The 18507-nt window shown below is 43.8% G+C and overlaps 3 protein-coding genes and 2 non-coding genes across 9 annotated transcripts in view; 2 read left to right on the top strand and 3 right to left on the bottom strand.

Annotated features, from left to right (window-relative positions):
- Nucleotides 1-831, top strand: part of LOC115177318 (nuclear pore membrane glycoprotein 210-like) — a 47739-nt gene extending 46908 nt beyond the window's left edge. For all 5 annotated transcript variants that reach the window (XM_029737977.1, XM_029737972.1, XM_029737974.1 and 2 more), the window contains one exon: nucleotides 668-831. In XM_029737977.1, the coding sequence (XP_029593837.1) occupies nucleotides 668-771 (104 nt within the window). In that variant the 3' untranslated portion in view covers nucleotides 772-831. The remainder of the gene's footprint in view (nucleotides 1-667) is intronic.
- A 367-nt stretch (nucleotides 832-1198) lies between these two features.
- Nucleotides 1199-6091, bottom strand: LOC115177320 (40S ribosomal protein S27). The gene is made up of 4 exons (XM_029737978.1): nucleotides 5981-6091; nucleotides 5303-5411; nucleotides 4538-4648; nucleotides 1199-1482 (listed from the first exon to the last, which is right to left on the bottom strand). Exons 1-4 carry the CDS (start codon nucleotides 6089-6091, stop codon nucleotides 1454-1456), a joined length of 360 nt encoding a protein of 119 aa, XP_029593838.1. The 3' UTR covers nucleotides 1199-1453.
- Nucleotides 4329-4463, bottom strand: LOC115177563 (small nucleolar RNA SNORA13). Its single transcript, XR_003872425.1, has one exon. It is a non-coding gene; the product is annotated as a small nucleolar RNA SNORA13 (small nucleolar RNA).
- On the bottom strand, nucleotides 4764-4900 carry LOC115177575 (small nucleolar RNA SNORA13). Its single transcript, XR_003872436.1, has one exon. It is a non-coding gene; the product is annotated as a small nucleolar RNA SNORA13 (small nucleolar RNA).
- A 425-nt stretch (nucleotides 6092-6516) lies between the features above and the next one.
- LOC115177197 (ras-related protein Rab-13) lies at nucleotides 6517-17948 on the top strand. Its single transcript, XM_029737772.1, has 7 exons — nucleotides 6517-7180; nucleotides 7950-8010; nucleotides 11747-11807; nucleotides 12094-12171; nucleotides 13131-13220; nucleotides 13503-13568; nucleotides 15759-17948. The coding sequence occupies exons 1-7, from the start codon at nucleotides 7057-7059 to the stop codon at nucleotides 15876-15878; spliced, it is 600 nt and encodes a 199-aa protein (XP_029593632.1). The 5' UTR covers nucleotides 6517-7056; the 3' UTR covers nucleotides 15879-17948.
- Nucleotides 17949-18507: the final 559 nt, after the last annotated feature.

Consider the following 18507-nt stretch of genomic DNA (forward strand, 5'->3'; position numbering starts at 1 on the left):
GGTGTGTGTTCTCCAGTAGAATGCAGCAGTCTCAGTGTTGTGTCTTAAGCTGGTGTGTGTTCTCCAGTAGAATGCAGCAGTCTCAGTGTTGTGTCTAAGCTGGTGTGTGTTCTCCAGTAGAATGCAGCAGTCTTAGGGTTGTGTCTAAGCTGGTGTGTGTTCTCCAGTAGAATGCAGCAGTCTTAGTGTTGTGTCTAAGCTGGTGTGTGTTCTCCAGTAGAATGCAGCAGTCTTAGGGTTGTGTCTAAGCTGGTGTGTGTTCTCCAGTAGAATGCAGCAGTCTCAGTGTTGTGTCTAAGCTGGTGTGTGTTCTCCAGTAGAATGCAGCAGTCTTAGGGTTGTGTCTAAGCTGGTGTGTGTTCTCCAGTAGAATGCAGCAGTCTTAGGGTTGTGTCTAAGCTGGTGTGTGTTCTCCAGTAGAATGCAGCAGTCTTAGTGTTGTGTCTAAGCTGGTGTGTGTTCTCCAGTAGAATGCAGCAGTCTTAGTGTTGTGTCTAAGCTGGTGTGTGTTCTCCAGTAGAATGCAGCAGTCTTAGTGTTGTGTCTAAGCTGGTGTGTGTTCTCCAGTAGAATGCAGCAGTCTCAGTGTTGTGTCTAAGCTGGTGTGTGTTCTCCAGTAGAATGCAGCAGTCTTAGTGTTGTGACTAAGCTGGTGTGTGTTCTCTAGTGGAATGCAGCAGGACGGTGCGTTTCTCTCCCTGGATCAGACCCTCGTCCCCAGACACAGAAAGGATCATCCGCAGACGCAGCTGGCTTTGGAGCACACGGTGACACTAACAGCCCTGTGAATGATCCATGTTAAAACCTTCAACTAAACAATTTCCTGCCAAACGTTGTCAGTGTGTTGCGTTGGTCCATTTAAGGCACAGGTGTCAAACTCATTCCAGAGGGACGAGTGTCTGCGGGTTCTCTCCTCCCTTGTACTTGGTTGAATTAAGGTCACGGATTAGTAAGTTACTGTCCTCACCTGGTTGCCTAGGTCTTAATTGAAAGGGAAAAACCAGTAGATCCTAGGTCCTCCATGGAATGAGTGACACCTCTGATTTAAGAACAGTGGGTCTACTTGAACAGGGTCTCTAGGTAGTTGTTCAGGCATAGATCTAGGACCAGCTTACCTTCCCCATATGACACCATGTTGTTTTCTAATAATAGAGTCAAACATATGACACCTGGATCAAAGACTGACAAGTAAACTGGATTCTTTAACGAAAAAACTAAACTTTATTAAGAAGTGAGAGAAAGGCTGGTGGAGGAGTGGTGTTACAGTGATGTCATCATGCCAGGGGACGTTTTCTCTACGTACACAAAACAGAGCTCAACACCATCTTTCCTCTTCTTCAGTTTCATCTCCACTTTTCCTCTCGCGTTGTCACTTCCTGAGCAGGGTCACTGGGGTCAATCCCGTCTCTCCTCCCTTGGGTCTCTCGATCCAACTAGCTCCATTGCTGAGAGTCTAGTGCTGTTTTCTCCTGAATGAGCATCCTGGGTGAAGGAGAAAGAGTTAGTTATGGTCCCAGACAGATTTCACTTTTATATGGTAGGGAGAGTGAGGAGATCAAACTACTGTTTATTGTTAATTAAGGCCAGACTGACAGCCTAGCGGGGGAAGGAGATATGAGGACAACGGGAAGGGAGAGAAATCCAGACAATGGGCATGCAGGGATCATGTGAGGCGTCAAGTGTGGGCATTACATGCTGACCACACCACTCATGTTGCAAAATACATTTACACATTTCATTTAAACTGCACACACATCTGCGTAACCAGGCGCTAAAATGAACTTGGTTCTATTTTTGATGCTTGACGCGCTGCAAGTCCCACCTCCTCATTGGTTTTTAGGAGCATATACCCACGTTGATTATAGAAATATGAACTAAAGGTCCACACACCAGTCCAGTCGGTGGTGGTAATGCACTTTAAAGTTGGTTGCCAACCGACATAAAGTCCACAGAAGAAGACATTACTAGAAACTAACTAGGTTTCCCCTTTTATCTGTGGATTGTCGGAGTATAGAACACACGATTGTGTGCAACTCAAAATGGGTCAATATTCTACAAAGATCCAGAAAAAAAGGACCTTGTGCATTTCAGGTAAAATAACCCTATGTTTATCTCCCAGGACAAATTAGCTTGCAATAGCAAGCTAGCGAGCTAAATGTTTTGTGTTTCAACCTGAACAAAAATATAAATGCAACATGCAACTATTTCAAAGATTTTACTGAATTACAGTTCATATGAGGAAATCAGTCAATTGAAATAAATTCATTATGCCCTAATCTATGGATTTCACATGACTGGGAATACAGATATGCATCCAACTGAGAAAAGAGAAAAAAAAGGGGTCTCGTCATGGTATTTCTGTGCATTCAAATTGCCATTGATAAAATGCAATTGTGTTCGTAGCTTATTCCTGCCCATACCGTAACCCTGGGGCACTCTGTTCACAACGTTGACATCAGCAAACTGCTCGCCCACACGACGCCATACACGTGGTCTGCTGTTGTGAGGCCAATTGGATGTACTGCCAAATTCTCTTAAAACGACGTTTGAGGCAGGTTGTGGTAGAGAAATAAACATTAAATTATAATGGCAACAGTTCTGGTAGGATATTCCTGCAGTCAGCATGCCAACTGCGCACTCCCTCAACTCCAGACATCTGTGGCATTGTGTTGTCTGACAAAACTGCACATTTGAGTGGCCTTTTGTCCCCAGCACAAGGGGAACCTGTAATGATCATGCTGTTGAATCAGCTTCTTGATATACCACACCTGTCAGGTGGATTATCTTGGCAAAGGAGATATGCTCACTAACAGGGATCTTTTATTTCAGCTCATGGGACCAACACATGCTGCGTTTATATCTTAGTATATAGTTGGTTCAGAGCTCGTTTTGATATTTCAACCTGCGTGTCTTGGATCGCGTCTGGTGTGGACATACAAAACCAACATGGTCCAGTCAGCATGTTATGGACAGACATTCATTGCATGCCAATATTGTCAATCATTAATACTAGGACAATATTGACCAACTGACTGGTGACCCAGGAAACAGTATATAGCACCGCTGTCACTAAGCAAATAATACAGGGAATAGATTCCACCTGGCAACAGCACAGATCATATAGTGAGAAATATGTTTAACATCAAATCGCAGTACACATTGTTTCGGCACTTTGAATAAAGATTCACCCATTTTGAATTGTGTTTTTTTGCATCTCTGGATGATGTTATATCCAAGCCATTGCCGTTCAAGCAGCCAAATTCAGGCCGGTATGATGTAGCACTGATAGTCTCTCACTACCCTGATAGTCAATAGGAATATGACTTTTAGATCGCAAAACCATCTGTCATACATGTCAGATTTTAATACTGGCTGATGTCATAACACGAGAGGTTGTCTTCTCTCGAATGAGCCATTTATATATTTTTTTTCTTAACGTTGAAATGTGTAATTTCGTACAAAAAAAATTAAATGAAATGTATGCATTCACTACTGTAAGTCGCTCTGGATAAGAGCGTCTGCTAAATGACTAAAATTTAACAGAGGGTCTAACACATTCCTCCTATGTGTCTGCTTCGTTAGTCCAGGGTGCATTGCATGGTGCTGCTGTGAATGTCAAACCACTCTGAGGCACATCAATCTGCAGGTTGAAAATGGTGAGACTGTAGACTCCTATATTGATAGCGCAGTTTGTTTAGGTGATTTTACAGCCAACGAGCTACTTCATATGCTGATATTGACTTTGTTGTGTTTAGGTACGTTTGCGAGCCAGCTACCTGCCTACCTAGCCCATAGAGCATTGCGATGTAGATTTTGTAGTCGACTTGAGCTGCAACAGATTTCCACAATGGTTTTTACATGTTGCTACCAACCTTATAATAACAAAATGAAACATTTGTTCACAAAACATTGTCCACAGTGTTATGTAGCACTGTAAATGATAGGAATGAGTGGTGTGGAATTTTCCTTTAAGTATTGTTATATATATTATATATATATATAATATTATTGTGAGGTCCCTGGCCATTCCTATCCCTACAAACACTGCCAACCTGAGCTGTGGTGAATACAAACCAAGCCAGCTGAGCAGGTAAAGGGTCACACTTCAATTGGGGCTATTGAAAAGCAATACATTTAATTATTTGGGTCATGGTCAGTAAAGTATGAAAAAAAAAACATTTTCAACTAGAAAACAAAAAGGAGTTTTATTTGACAAGTTCAGGTAATCAACTTTCCCCCCCAAAACATTTGCCATCTCGTGGCATGATCCTAAAGAGTGGCAGGTCAGACTATTACAACTAGAAACAGACAGTTATTTCTGTATACTACTGTGTTCTTGCAGTTACTTATTGAAAGGAATCAGTGGAGACTCCTTCCAAACAAAGACAATCACAAGGTTACTGTATGCCTTGGTTGACACCTCATTCACTCTGGAGACAATGAATGGGCAACACATAAAGGCATCAATCATGTCCAACAGTATTTTTCCATCCTGGATACTCTGTGTGGAAGGCTGGGAGTGTGTGTAGTATAGTACCTTCTGTGAGGCGTGCTTTACCCCCTGTAGGTTGACACAGGACTGTGGAGCATCCAACACACAGGACGACCGTCTGGGCGTGACTGAACACTGTCGTGATCTTATAGCATCCTGTAGAGAGAACAGTTCAGACAAATTAACATTCACCTCAATGTCCTAAACTGAATGAGACGTACTCGTGTTTTCAGTCCCAACAAATCACACACAAATTATGTTCTAATTACGGTTGTGTTCTTGCAGTTGCAGTTATTGAAAGGAATCAGTGGAGACTCCTTCCAAACAAAGACAATCACAAGGTTACTGTATGCCTTGGTTGACACCTCATTCACTCTGGAGACAATGAATGGGCAACACATAAAGGCAAGTCGCTACTCATCCCTCTAGAAACAAGTCAGTCTCAGTAATCAACCACCAGACTAGATTTACATTTAAGTCATTTAGCTGACAACTTACAGAGCGCATACATTGTTGTACTGTTCCCCTGTGGGAATCAAACCCACAACCCTGGCGTTGAAAGCACAATGCTCTACCAACCGAGCCACACGGGATCACATCGAGTTTCCATTGGCCATGCAAACGCTCCCTTTGGTGGACTGACCAGTTTTACTGAAGACAGGCAAACCAATGACCTGTCAGTTGAATATGGTCCCACATCGTTTGATTCTAAAGTCAGTCAAGAACAAATTCTTATTTACAATGACGGCTGCGTTTAGTGAGCTGAGCCGGGGAGTCACTTCTAGCTAAGCTACTGGGAGACATACTAACCTGGACATTTGACATCCATAAAATACGAGTTAGGGCTCTGTACAAGACGCTTCTTCTTGTGACTTCTCTTCTCCTCCTCGGAGGTTGGGTGCAACAGGTCCTTTGCGAGCTGAAAGAAAAAAACAGAGGGTGGCCATCTTAGAAAATGCAGATGGGAAAGTCCATTTGATAATCTTGCTAGCTAACAAGTTAAAACCATGTCCATACAGGAGACGTGTACATGAGTTAGTTTAATCAAAATCATTTGACAAATGTTCGTTGGGTAAACTCCTGGCTAGTACTGGCTAGCCTATGCTATTTAACGTTAGATTGTTTAGCTAAAGCCTGCGTACGTCTACATTCAAACATAAGTAAAGGAATGCGCATATCTAGTCAAACTGCAACGTATTCAGGCGCTGTCAAATGTTTAGAAACAATCACTAAACATCAAACTAGTTAGCTAGCTAGTTACATGTCAGTCCATGCTTTCTATTGCAAGCACGCCGCCATATTGCGTCAATTCAGCAGACCTTGGCACGCAGTTTAAGATTCTTCTAGATATCCATTGCTTGAATAATCCTGAATATATTAAATCGGAATATTCGCTAAATTCTAATACATCGATGGATGTGGTCATGTCCCGCTCAAACAAAATTCCCAAACTGAAGCAAGGGTTATATTGTTTGTGTGCGCACTTACTGGCATGTTGGCGAGTTTGTAGCCGTTGCCGAAAAGAAGGATCAACCGGAAGTTGACAGTTAATAAATGAACGGGGCCCGATGGCAGGGGCCGGAAGTGTTTGGTCGCCATTACGTGTCAAGGAGGCGAGGCAAAGGAGGCCATGTTTGTGAGGTCAACTCTTTCTTCCAAATCACACTGGCCGACACACAGAGAGGTTTTGTTCTGCGCCATCTATAGCTAGCCTTACTGGCACATTTGATTTTGTTAGACATCTCTCGCAGTGTTAGGGAGAGACCACTTAATTTTTAATAGAGACATTCAATTTTATATTTCTTGTCTTTTCTTGTACTTGACAGTCAAATCGTGTTTGTTATTAGTTGTTTTATCCACGAAAAGAAATATGGTACTAAGGATACACGTATACAGAGATATTATGACATATTTCAGTACATGGGGCTCTATAATACACCTAAATAACGATTGACTTTATTCATATGGTCGAGCGCCCTCTGCTGCCTATAAGCAGTATCGGCCATTCCTGCTGTCCCATGTCAGTCTGTTCCCTCCACGGTAATAACTGAACCTCTCCCTCTACGTAATCCTACGTGAACTTCGACAGGAGAAAGTTTTTGGGCGAAAACGTAGCCCTGTCTGTGTGGAATGGATGTATGTTATTCGGCCTTTGGAAGAAAATAACTTGACATTTTGGCTTGATAAATGGATTTTAACAAAGCTTTGTGGCGCTGTAGAATTGTATAGCCCATTGAAGTGCAGAAACGTTGGTTCCAACTTTCGTTTTGAACTTGTGGCGTTCTGTTTTATTTTTCTCGGACCAAAAGAGACATTGGGGGAGAACCGTATTTACCGGTGACAGTTTTCAAGGGAAAACAGCGGATTTTATGCTAAAGAAAAGCAGAAACTCCCCATGAGAAATGAGAGTGTGATTTTGACCTTTGTGTATGTTGAGCAATACTTTAAGGCATTTGTTAACTTCTTAAACGTTACAAATAAGTGTAAGAAGAACATTGGAAAGTGTACTGGTTTTGTAAAGAGTCATAGTTTCTGATCATTCACCAAACACTTTGAAAAACATTATGGCGAAGAAGTACGACTTCCTTTTCAAATTATTACTCATTGGAGATAGTGGAGTGGGGAAAACATGTCTGATTATTCGATTTGCTGAGGACAACTTCAACTCAACCTACATATCAACTATCGGTATGTAGCCTAGCTCTACGAAACCCCATTTAATCGGTTATAGCCTAATCGGTCTAACAATATTTAGCAATCCTTTAAATTCGTCATTGCTGATATAGGTACCATTCTGTCAGCTAACATATCATGCCAAGTTCTTATCACTTTCACCACGCAGTTATCTCACGTTTCCAGTTCTGCTGTGTTCATGTCTCTACACGTCTATCGCTGTCTTCCTATATCCCTATTGTAGTTCACCTGCATTGTTGCTGTGCTGCTGTTGTTTCTATATCTTCTCCATATCCCCCTCTCCCCTCCCTCACTTTACCCAGAGGGTCCACCCACCCCCATTCCTCCTATCTCTCCTATCTCTTTTCAGTCTCTCATTATCAGAAAAATGGTTGTCCTCCCTTGGAATTCACTGCTTAAGACGCCCATCTTCTCTGTTCTCTCTCTCTCTTCCATCCCTCTCTCGTTCTCTCTCTCTGCTATCCCTCTCTCTTTCTCTGACCGTCCCTGTCCTGCAGGAAACCCAGACAATAACAAACCCAGAGACTGTGTGTATATATGGTACAATACAGCAGAATGGGGCAGAGCTAGACAGACTTTACTATCCCAGTGAAAGTTTGATGAATTGAGAATGCCTGTCTCCCCCTCCATGCATGTTAAATGGTTTAATTGGCATGACCTATATTTGCTGCAATGTGTGTGGGAATTTAACTCATTGTCTTCCCTCCCTTCCTGTCGACCTCCTCCCTCCCCTCTCTCTGTCATCCTCCCATCCTTTCTTCAGGCATCGACTTTAAAGTAAAGACGATAGACGTGGAGGGAAAGAAAGTCAAACTGCAAGTCTGGTAAGAGAAGAGGATCCAGGCAAAGAAAGAATGAAAGGTCCATTTAGGACTACTGTTTGCTGCTCTCTAAGAGTGATGACCGTTATGGGACCGACACAGATTTTATTCAACTCCTCGTGTGTTATGGACGTGTGTCTACTTCTCTTTCTCAGAGGAAAGAGGAACCTCCCTTTTTACCAAAACAACCAACTGTTTATGACAGGGCTTTCTGTCCAAATGTCACTCAAAGGGTCACCACACACTGATTGTAGTACAAGACCTTAGGAATGCAAGATTTAGATTTTATTTGTCTTGTTAGACTAAAGGCAGGCAACCCAGTATGCAATAGCAGCAACACACAACAAATCCAAATCAAATTGTATTTGTCACATGCGCCAAATACACAGGTGTAGACCTTACCGTGAAATGCTTACTTACAAGCCCTTAACCAACAATGCAGTTCAAGAAATGTAGGGGGACAATGTAGATAGTCCAGGTGGCCATTTGATTAGTTGTTCAGCAGTCTTATGGCTTGGGGGTAGAAGCTGTTAAGGAGCCTTTTGGTCCTAGACTTGGCGCTCCGGTACCGCTTGCCTTGCAGTAGCAGAGAGAACAGTCTATGACTTGGGAGACTGTAGTCGTTGACAATTTTTGGGGCCTTCCTCTGACACGCCTAGTATATAGGTCCTGGGTGGCAGGCAGCTTGGCCCTGGTACTGGCCCGTTCGCACTACCCTCTGTAGCGCCTTAAGGTCAGATGCCGAGCAGTTGCCATACCAGGCGATGATGCAACCGGTCGGGATGTTCTCGGTGGTGCAGCTGTAGAACTTATTGAGGATCTGGGGACCCAATGCCGAAAAGGTGTTGTCGTGCCCTCTTCACAACTGTCTTGGTGTGTTTGGACCATGATAGTTTGTTGGTGATGTGGACACCAAGGAACTTGTGTGGCAGATGTGTTGTTGCCTACCCTTACCACCTGGGGGTGGCCCGTCAGGAAGTCCAGGATCCAGTTGCAGAGAGAGGTGTTTAGTCCCAGGGTCTTTAGCTTAGTGATGAGCTTTGTGGGCACTATGGTGTTGAATTCTGAGCTGTAGTCAATGAACAGCATTCTCACATAGGTGTTCCTTTTGTCCAGGTGGGAAAGGGCAGTGTGGAGTGCAATAGAGATTGCATCATCTGTGGATCTGTTGGGGCAGTATGTGAATTGGAGTCGGTCTAGGGTTTCTGGCATGATGGTGTTGATGTGAGCCATGACCAGCCTTTCAAAGCACTTCATAGCTACCAAAGTGAGTGCTACGGGGCGGTAAACATTTAGGCAGATTACCTTCGCTTTCTTGGGCACAGGAACTATGATGGTCTGTTTGAAACATGTAAGTATTACAGACTCGGCCAGGGAGAGATTGAAAATGTCAGTGAAGACACTTGCCAGTTGGTAATGCTTTGAGTACACGCCCTGGTAATCCGTCTGTCCCCGCGGCCTTGTGAATGTTGACCTGTTTAAAGGTCTTGCTCACATCGGCTACGGAGAGCGTGATCACACAGTCGTCCAGAACAGCTGGTGCTCTCATGCATGCTTCAGTGTTGCTTGCCTCGAAACGATCATTTAAGGCATTTAGCTCGTCTGGTAGGCTCACGGTGACCAAAAGGATGTGGACACCTGTTCGTTGAACATCTCATTCCAGAATAATGGGTATTAATATGGAGTTGGTCCCTCCCTTTGCTGCTATAACAGCCTCCACTCTTCTGGGAAGGCTTTCCACTTGATGTTGGAACATTGCTGCGGGGACTTGCTTCCATTCAGCCACAAGAGCATTAGTGAGTTTGGATACTGATGTTGGACGATTAGGCCTCGCAGTCGGCGTTCCAATTCATGCCAAAGGTGTTCGATGGGGTTGAGGTCAGGGCTCTGTGCAGGCCAGTCAAGTTCTAACACACCGATCTCGACAAACCATTTTTTGTGTGTACCTGGCTTTGTGCACGGGGGCTTTGTCATGCTGAAACAGGAAAGGGCCTTCCCCAAACTTGCCACAAAGTTGGAAGCACAGAATGGTCCAGAATGTCATTGTATGCTGTAGTGTTAAGATTTCCCTTCACTGGAACTAAGGGGCCTACACCGAACCATTAAAAACAGCCCCAGACCATTATTCCTCCTCCACCAAACTGTACAGTTGGCACTATGCATTGGGGCAGCTAGCTTTACACCGCTAGTGATCTTAGGCTTGCGTGAGGCTGTTCGGCCATGGAAAACCCATTTCATGAAGCTCCCGATGAACAATTCTTATGCTGACGTTGCTTCCAGAGGCAGTTTGGAACTTGGTAGTGAGTGTTACAACAGACAATTTTTACACAGTACGTGCTTCAGCACTCAGCAGTCCCGTTCTGTGAGCTTTTGTGGCCTACCACTTCACGGCTGAGCCGTTGTTGCTCTTAGACGTTTCCACTTCACAATAACAGCACTTACAGTTGACTCGGGCAGCTCTAGCACGAACTGACTTGTTGGAAAGGTTGCATCCTATGATGGTGCCACATTCAAAGTCACTGAGCTCTTCAGTAAGGCCATTCTACTGCCAATGTTTGTCTATGGAGATTGCATGGCTGTGTGCTCGATTTTATACACCTGTCAGCAATAGGTGTGACTGAAATAGCCAAATCCACAAATTTAGAAGAGGTGTCCACATACTTTTTTATATATAGTGTATATCTGGCATATGTCACTGAGTACACTGAGATATTGACTGGCAAGGCCTTTGGTGTAGGCTATGACTTCACCTATGTTTTATCTGTCAGTGAATGCCAGTGAGTTATCATAAAGCCAAACATGAAATCTGAAGCAGCCATAAAGAGTTTATTGAACTGGCATAAAACATACACATGTCTCATCTCTGTGGATTCCACACCCCTGGTAGAAGTTGTCCTTTAATACAGGATCAGGTTAACCTCCCCAAATCCTGACTTGAGCCATTAGGGGGATATGCCATATTGACCATCACAGGAGGCTGCTGAGGGGAGAATGGACAGAACGGAGCAAATGGAGTGGCATCAAACACCTGGAAACCATGTGTTTGATGTATTTGTTACCATTCCACGTATTCCGCTCCAGTCATTAGAACAAGCCTGTTCCCCCCAATTTAAGGTGCCACCAACCTCCTTTGCTGACCATAGCTCAGTGTGTAGGTGGGGGAACTTCCACGTTCTGTGCTGTGAGAACATTAGTGTGACCATAGCGTAATGTTTTTGCAGAAGCGTGGATAATTGATGTGCTGGACACGTGTGTAAAGGCTGTATTGCTCTGGATGTGTATGTATAAACAGTGTACTCTTTGAATTGGGTGCTGCATTAGAAAAACAGGAAATGTGTAGAGAAAGAACAGCTGCCAACACAGACAAATCTGCAGTAGTTTCAGTGCTTACTACAGATGCAGGATCTTAATTTGATCACACTTTTGTTGCTGAGAATCTTCCTGCAAAGCATGAAATGCAAACTTGTAGTGTATTTGATTTTTAAAAAGGGTTCTAAAATGTGTAATTTCCACTTTATTTACAAGTCTTGATTTACCCTTATGGAAAATGTATCAACCCCTACAAAAATGTCCATTAATTATAATCCACATAATAATTCACATTTCCTGTTGCTGCAGGATTATTTTCATGTTGTAGCAAACTGGCTCAAATTAAGATCCTACATCTGTACTCCAGGGTGTTCAAAGAGCTACTTTTTGAAGAAGGTGAAACATTTTCTCTAATGTATTCTGTTTCCAGGGACACAGCAGGGCAGGAGAGGTTTAAGACCATCACTACAGCCTACTACAGAGGAGCTATGGTGAGTCTCTCAACTCTCTCTCGATCAGATCACAAGTCATTTATTCATCTACAGCTGTCTAAAACTGTGAGCACAATCAGAATGTGGACAAGATCAGACAAAAGGGGCATCTTAGCACCAGGCATAAACAGGCCTTCTCTCTCCCTTCACCTTTGTAGATATGAGAGAACATTATGGGTGTAAGATTATGACTGAAACTATTAGTATCATATTTCTTACATCCATCAGGTTGATTTTGAATTGCACAATGTTTTATTTTTGACTCATGTCTCCCGGGATCTCTCAGGGCATCATCCTGGTGTATGACATCACAGACGAGAAGTCCTACGAGAACATTCAGAACTGGATGAAGAGCATCAAGGAGGTGACAGGGAAACACGAAGACTGACTGTTGACAGGGAAACACGAAGACTGACTGTTGACAGGGAAACACGAAGACTGACTGTTGACAGGGAAACACGAAGACTGACTGTTGACAGGGAAACACGAAGACTGACTGTTGACAGGGAAACACGAAGACTGACTGTTGACAGGGAAACACGAAGACTGACTGTTGACAGGGAAACACGAAGACTGACTGTTGACAGGGAAACACGAAGACTGACTGTTGTGAAAGAGGGAAAGGACAAGACATGACACAGGCCAGAAAGAAACTGAGAGGGCAGTATTTTCTCAGGCCTCTAGGAAGGATTTGAAACAATACAATGAGACATGAGCAACACTACCAGAGGGGCTCATACCACTGTTTCCTTATTCTGTGGTCCGTGATGGATGACTTTTAGAAAAGCACGAGGAGCAGAAATGATGTAGCTGTCTCTCCACTGACATTGGAGGCACAGTCCTGGTCCTCATTATAGAAACATGTTAACATTCTTTAGATGAATCAGCCATTATGTACAGTGACATCAAACAACCCCTAGACAGACAGTCTTATGGAATGACTGCACAGGACATTATTCTGATTGACCAGACTTCTTATTGCCATCTATAAACCACAATAACAAGGGTTACATTGAGCCTAGATGTTGGTCTGTTTTCTAAAGGGGTGCCTTTAGTGAATAACGGCATACAACTGCACTCTCAAAAACGTGTTTAAATGTGTTTACTTTTGTTTGCATAGTTAACAAAGATAAGTTCAAAGTGGACATTTTGAAATGATTTCCCATCTGAACCAAGAGTTAGACGTGGCTCCAATGTAGAGCTGAATTAAAGCCTCCTAGAGGGTGCTTGTGGAGGCAGAATTAAGGGCAGAAGATGAGGGATACATCATTGAAATATAAAATGGCTGTGATGGATGCCAACTCCCTATCTTTTATCCCCCAGAATGCATCAGCGGGGGTCAGCCGGATGTTGCTAGCTAACAAGTGTGACATTGAGGCCAAGAGGAAGGTATCCAAGGAAACGGGGGAAAAGGTGAGCCTCTACAATTTTTATGATCATTGTTTTGATTATGAAGTGTTTTCTTTCAATGATATTGACAGTGATGTGCAGATGTTAGTGATGGATGAATGGATGTGTGGATCATTGAGGGCTAAGAGCTACGACTTTTCAACCTGAAGATCACTGACGTCATGATTTGATCTCGTATTTTTCTGAGTTCCCAGTTGTTTTGAACGTGGCATAAACTCTGCTGATTAGGAGAGGGACGTAACATCATATCCTGCTGTAATCACACTTGTGTTCTGTTGTTGACAGCTGGCAAAGGATCATGGGATCAGATTCTTTGAGACCAGTGCAAAGGCCAGCATCAATGTTGATGAGGTGAGATAAATATGTTATTTTACATATTATATACTGCTCAAAAAAATAAAGGGAACACTTAAACAATACAATGTAACTCCAAGTCAATCACACTTCTGTGAAGTCAAACTGTCCACTTAGGAAGCAACACTGATTGACAATAAATTTCACATGCTGTTGTGCAAATGGAATAGACAACAGGTGGAAATTATAGGCAATAAGCAAGACACCCCCAATAAAGGAGTGGTTCTGCAGGTGAAGACCACAGACCACTTCTCAGTTCCTATGCTTCCTGGCTGATGTTTTGGTCACTTTTGAATGCTGGCGGTGCTTTCACTCTAGTGGTAGCATGAGACGGAGTCTACAACCCACACAAGTGGCTCAGGTAGTGCAGCTCATCCAGGATGGCACATCAATGCGAGCTGTGGCAAGAAGGTTTGCTGTCTCTGTCAGCGTAGTGTCCAGAGCATGGAGGCGCTACCAGGAGACAGGCCAGTACATCAGGAGACGTGGAGGAGGCCGTAGGAGGGCAACAACCCAGCAGCAGGACCGCTACCTCCGCCTTTGTGCAAGGAGGAGCAGGAGGAGCACTGCCAGAGCCCTGCAAAATGACCTCCAGCAGGCCACAAATGTGCATGTGTCTGCTCAAGCGGTCAGAAACAGACTCCATGAGGGTGGTAATGAGGGCCCAACGTCCACAGGTGTGGGTTGTGCTTACAGCCCAACACCGTGCAGGACGTTTGGCATTTGCCAGAGAACACCAAGATTGGCAAATTCGCCACTGGCGCCCTGTGCTCTTCACAGATGAAAGCAGGTTCACACTGAGCACTTGACAGAGTCTGGAGACGCCGTGGAGAACGTTCTGCTGCCTGCAACATCCTCCAGCATGACCGGTTTGGCGGTGGGTCAGTCATGGTGTGGGGTGGCATTTCTTTGTGCTCCATGTGCTCGCCAGAGGTAGCCTGACTGCCATTAGGTACCGAGATGAGATCCTCAGACCCCTTGTGAGACCATATGCTGGTGCGGTTGGCCCTTGGTTCCTCCTAATGCTAGACCTCATGTGGCTGGAGTGTGTCAGCAGTTCCTGCAAGAGGAAGGCATTGATGCTATGGACTGGCCCGCCCATTCCCCAGACCTGAATCCAATTGAGCACATCAGGGACATCAAATTTATTTATATAGCCCTTCGTACATCAGCTGAAATCTCAAAGTGCTGTACAGAAACCCAGCCTAAAACCCCAAACAGCAAGCAATGCATGTGAAAGAAGCACGGTGGCTGGGAAAAACTCCCTAGGAAAAACTCCTGAGAAAGGCCAAAAACCTAGGAAGAAACCTAGAGAGGAACCAGGCTATGAGGGGTGGCCAGTCCTCTTCTGGCTGTGCCGGGTGGATATTATAACAGAACATGGTCAAGATGTTAAAATGTTCGTAAATGACCAGCATGGTCAAATAATAATAATCATAGTAATTGTCGAGGGTGCAACAAGCACGTCCGGTGAACAGGTCAGGGTTCCGTAGCCGCAGGCAGAACAGTTGAAACTGGAGCAGCAGCATGGCCAGGTGGACTGGGGACATCATGTCTCGCTCCATCCACCAACGCCACGTTGCACCACAGACTGTCCAGGAGTTGGCGGATGCTTTAGTCCAGGTCTGGGAGGAGATCCCTCAGGAGACCATCCGCCACCTCATCAGGAGCATGCCCAGGCGTTGTAAGGGAGTTCATACAGGCACGTGGAGGCCACACACACTACTGAGCCTCATTTTGACTTGTTTTAAGGACACTACATCAAAGTTGGATCAGCCTGTAGTGTGGTTTTCCACTTTAATTTTGAGTGTGACTCCAAATCCAGACCTCTATGGGTTGATAAATTGGATTTCCATTGATTGTTTTTGTGTGATTTTGTTGTCAGCACATTCAACTATGTAAAGAAAAAAGTATTTAATAAGATTATTTATTTCATTCAGATCTAGGATGTGTTGTTTAAGTGTTCCCTTTATTTTTTTTAGCAGTGTATTTATGTATTTTATTCAGTCACAGAGTCTGTCTTTATCTGGTCCTTTATTATGCATTTCACATGGGGAATATGGGTGATATGTTCTTTTCATACAGGTTACATGTGCCACATACTCTAATAATCCCCATACCCCCTCTCGCCTACTGTTACCCTTTCTCTGTCTCTCTCTCCCTCCACCTCTTCCTGCCTCTCTGTAGTCTTTTATGGCTTTGGCTCGAGATATTCTACTGAAGTCCAGCAAGAAGCCGGGCCCCACAGGTCGCGAGGTCAAAATCACCAACGCTGAGAAGAAATCCTCCAAATGTCTCCTACTGTAGAGGCAGAGCTGGCCTGTCCTGGCTGACTCTTCGTTACCTGAGGGAACTATCACATATAGGAACAATATTATTGCAAAGGAAAGGGTTTCAAAGGCGCAATCCACAAGTTCTCTGTCCCCTGTGGCAACAAGATCAATTTCAAACACTATTGACTTGAGGAAAAAATATAAATGTTTTCATTTACTACCCCCTCCCCTTTAAAAAGTGTTAACTACACTTTTTTGGTATCACCAGAAAGCGAACTTATGGATTGCACTTTTAATGACCATGTAACTATGTTGAGGTGTTCCAAGGGCATTTTACAGAGGAATATCCAGTGGTTTGTTTAAAGAATAGGATGAACACCACCTTGATTTCACCCAAAACATGTTTTGTATCAACTATCAACTTCAATCTCCTGCAATGTTGTCATGGTGACTGACTGATTGACAGCCATGGTATGTTTACACTCCACCAGAGCTATACAGAGTTAAGGAAAATATCTTCCATGTTGGTTCCACATGTTCCGTGAGACAACATTCCAATATGAATTCCTTCTACAATGATCTGTTGAATTAGATGTTTTGGAACCAACATGGTGGTCGCTCAAATTCTAAATCCCAAACCGAGTTTGCTGAACTCTGTAATCCCATGGCAATGGACTTCACACTGTAGAGAAGTGGTGCACAGCTCCTTAATGGAACAAGAGTCTGCTGTGTTTCATCCGATCTCTCTATTTCAGAGGGATTCTTTTTCCTTGATTAACCAGGAACTTTAACAAGTGACCTTTCAGTGAAACTGCCAATCACATTCTTACTTTTTGATTGAATAGTTGATGTAACAGTAGATTGTCTCGAGAGTGTAATCACTAGGCTTCTCGGATCTAAATTAGTTCCTGATGGAGAGACAAAGTCAAAAACCAGCAGATATTACTGTAACATTAAAGGTAACTACTACCATAATGGCGACCCTAGAGGACCTGAGTTGTGCACCGCTGCCATAGAATCACTTTTCAGTGTCACAACTAAAGAATTTAAATTAGGACAACACGCAGACATTCCTTTCCATTTGTTTTATTTCTATGGTCATAGCAGCTCAGAGCTGTTTAGGCAGAGCACAGGGGACATTCTAGAGAGTGACGGGAGTTTAGATCTATATACTGTAACTATGGTGATGGAACATTATGCTCTTAAAGGGATAGTTCACCCTGAATTGTAATTTTGCCTGTGTTTTCCACACTACGTAAAGATGAGTGATCTGGGTTGTGCCTGTTGTAAACTATTCTTCTACTACATAAAGTGTGGTACATGGATGGACTGAGGATGTGGAAGAGGGAGACAGAGAAGTGCATTATGAGAGGAGTGGAGTGATGAGAGAATGAGATGGATAGATGAAGCAAGGGAAAAAAAACAGATGAGTAAAGCAAGTGTCATAGAGACAGGGATGGAATGATGCTGATGAGAGTTAGACATAGAGGGATGAGATGTTCTCTTTTGTTGCTGATGGACATACTGACCCTTTCTGATCTGATAGACAAACTGACCTTTTATCTGATGCACCTGTTCAACAGCTTTGGAAAAAACGAAACCCCCCTCCTTCCTCTTTCAGACAGACCAGGGCCCTGGTCCAATGCACCCTGGAGGTAATCACTGATGTACTACTGGATAGATTTACAAATATATCTCTCCATATATCATATACTGTACTGTGATTGGACAAGACTTCCACCTCGATACTCTCACCATTCCAAACGTGTCGGATCAGTGATTACTCTGAAGGAAGGAATGATGTCACTTCCCATGCCAGACACTATATAATCATTACTGTGCCAGCAAGCTTCTCTGTCTATGGGTTCATTTCAATGCTCTAAAGTGTCTTCTGGGAAGAAGCTACTCCAGACTGTTGAGATGATGCACCCTGTGTGTTTTTACTCTGATATCTCACTGTCCCCTCCCTCACCTTTCCTCTTTTCCTTCACACACCTTTTCACCCTATCCACCATTCCTTGTCTGATCAATTATCTTATGACCAATGTATACCATTTTACATACGCGCTGCTTAGCCTATTCAATAAAAGACTGTCAAAAATAACCCTTCTATTTTGTAGGCTTATATTTTAATTTTCTCAGAGTGAATTGCATTTTGGTGCATCACTCTTGTCTGTCCCACTATAATAGTGTATCTCAGCTTTCAGTGCATTGTCCCCCACTCTCCAAACCTTCACAGTTTCATGAATAAGTCTAACAGCCCCCCCTAAAGAGCATTTCTGCATTTTTACGCTATGACAATATGGTTTACATAAATGTTCTTGTTGAGCCCCTCTCCATTTCTTCCCCCTGGTATGTATAGGCCGATATAAGAGATGAGGATAGAACCAAAGTGAAACATAATGTGACATGCAGGCAGTCCTATAGTGTGAGACGTGTATAATAGTGAACTACAACTGCCTGTAGTCCTGGGACTACAAACTTCCTGGAGGCCGCACAATGCAGTGAAATCCTATCTGATTGGCTGGCTGCAGTAAGCCTTGAAGGTGGGTGGCCCTCCCGCGCAGCATCAGCACCAGGACACGCGGGCTTTGCCGCATCCTCCTCGCGCGTCTTGCGTGCCTTTTCGTCATATGACGACGTGTCGGTTTACAAACACTAGG

This window comes from Salmo trutta, chromosome 37 (genome assembly GCF_901001165.1).
Source record: "Salmo trutta chromosome 37, fSalTru1.1, whole genome shotgun sequence".
Lineage (NCBI taxonomy): Eukaryota > Metazoa > Chordata > Actinopteri > Salmoniformes > Salmonidae > Salmo > Salmo trutta.

Bases quoted from the DNA above. Each gene is read 5' to 3' on its own strand.
- LOC115177320 (XM_029737978.1), bottom strand. From the start codon at position 6,091: ATGGCGACCAAACACTTCCGGCCCCTGCCATCGGGCCCCGTTCATTTA. The intron at 4,649-5,302 runs GTTAGTATGTCT...TTCTCTCTACAG, and splicing joins TATGGATGTCAAATGTCCAG to GATGCTATAAGATCACGACA. The intron at 1,483-4,537 runs GTACTATACTAC...TCCTTCACCCAG, and splicing joins TAAAGCACGCCTCACAGAAG to GATGCTCATTCAGGAGAAAA.
- LOC115177197 (XM_029737772.1), top strand. From the start codon at position 7,057: ATGGCGAAGAAGTACGACTTCCTTTTCAAATTATTACTCATTGGAGAT. The intron at 7,181-7,949 runs GTATGTAGCCTA...TCCTTTCTTCAG, and splicing joins AACCTACATATCAACTATCG to GCATCGACTTTAAAGTAAAG. The intron at 13,569-15,758 runs GTGAGATAAATA...GCCTCTCTGTAG, and splicing joins CCAGCATCAATGTTGATGAG to TCTTTTATGGCTTTGGCTCG.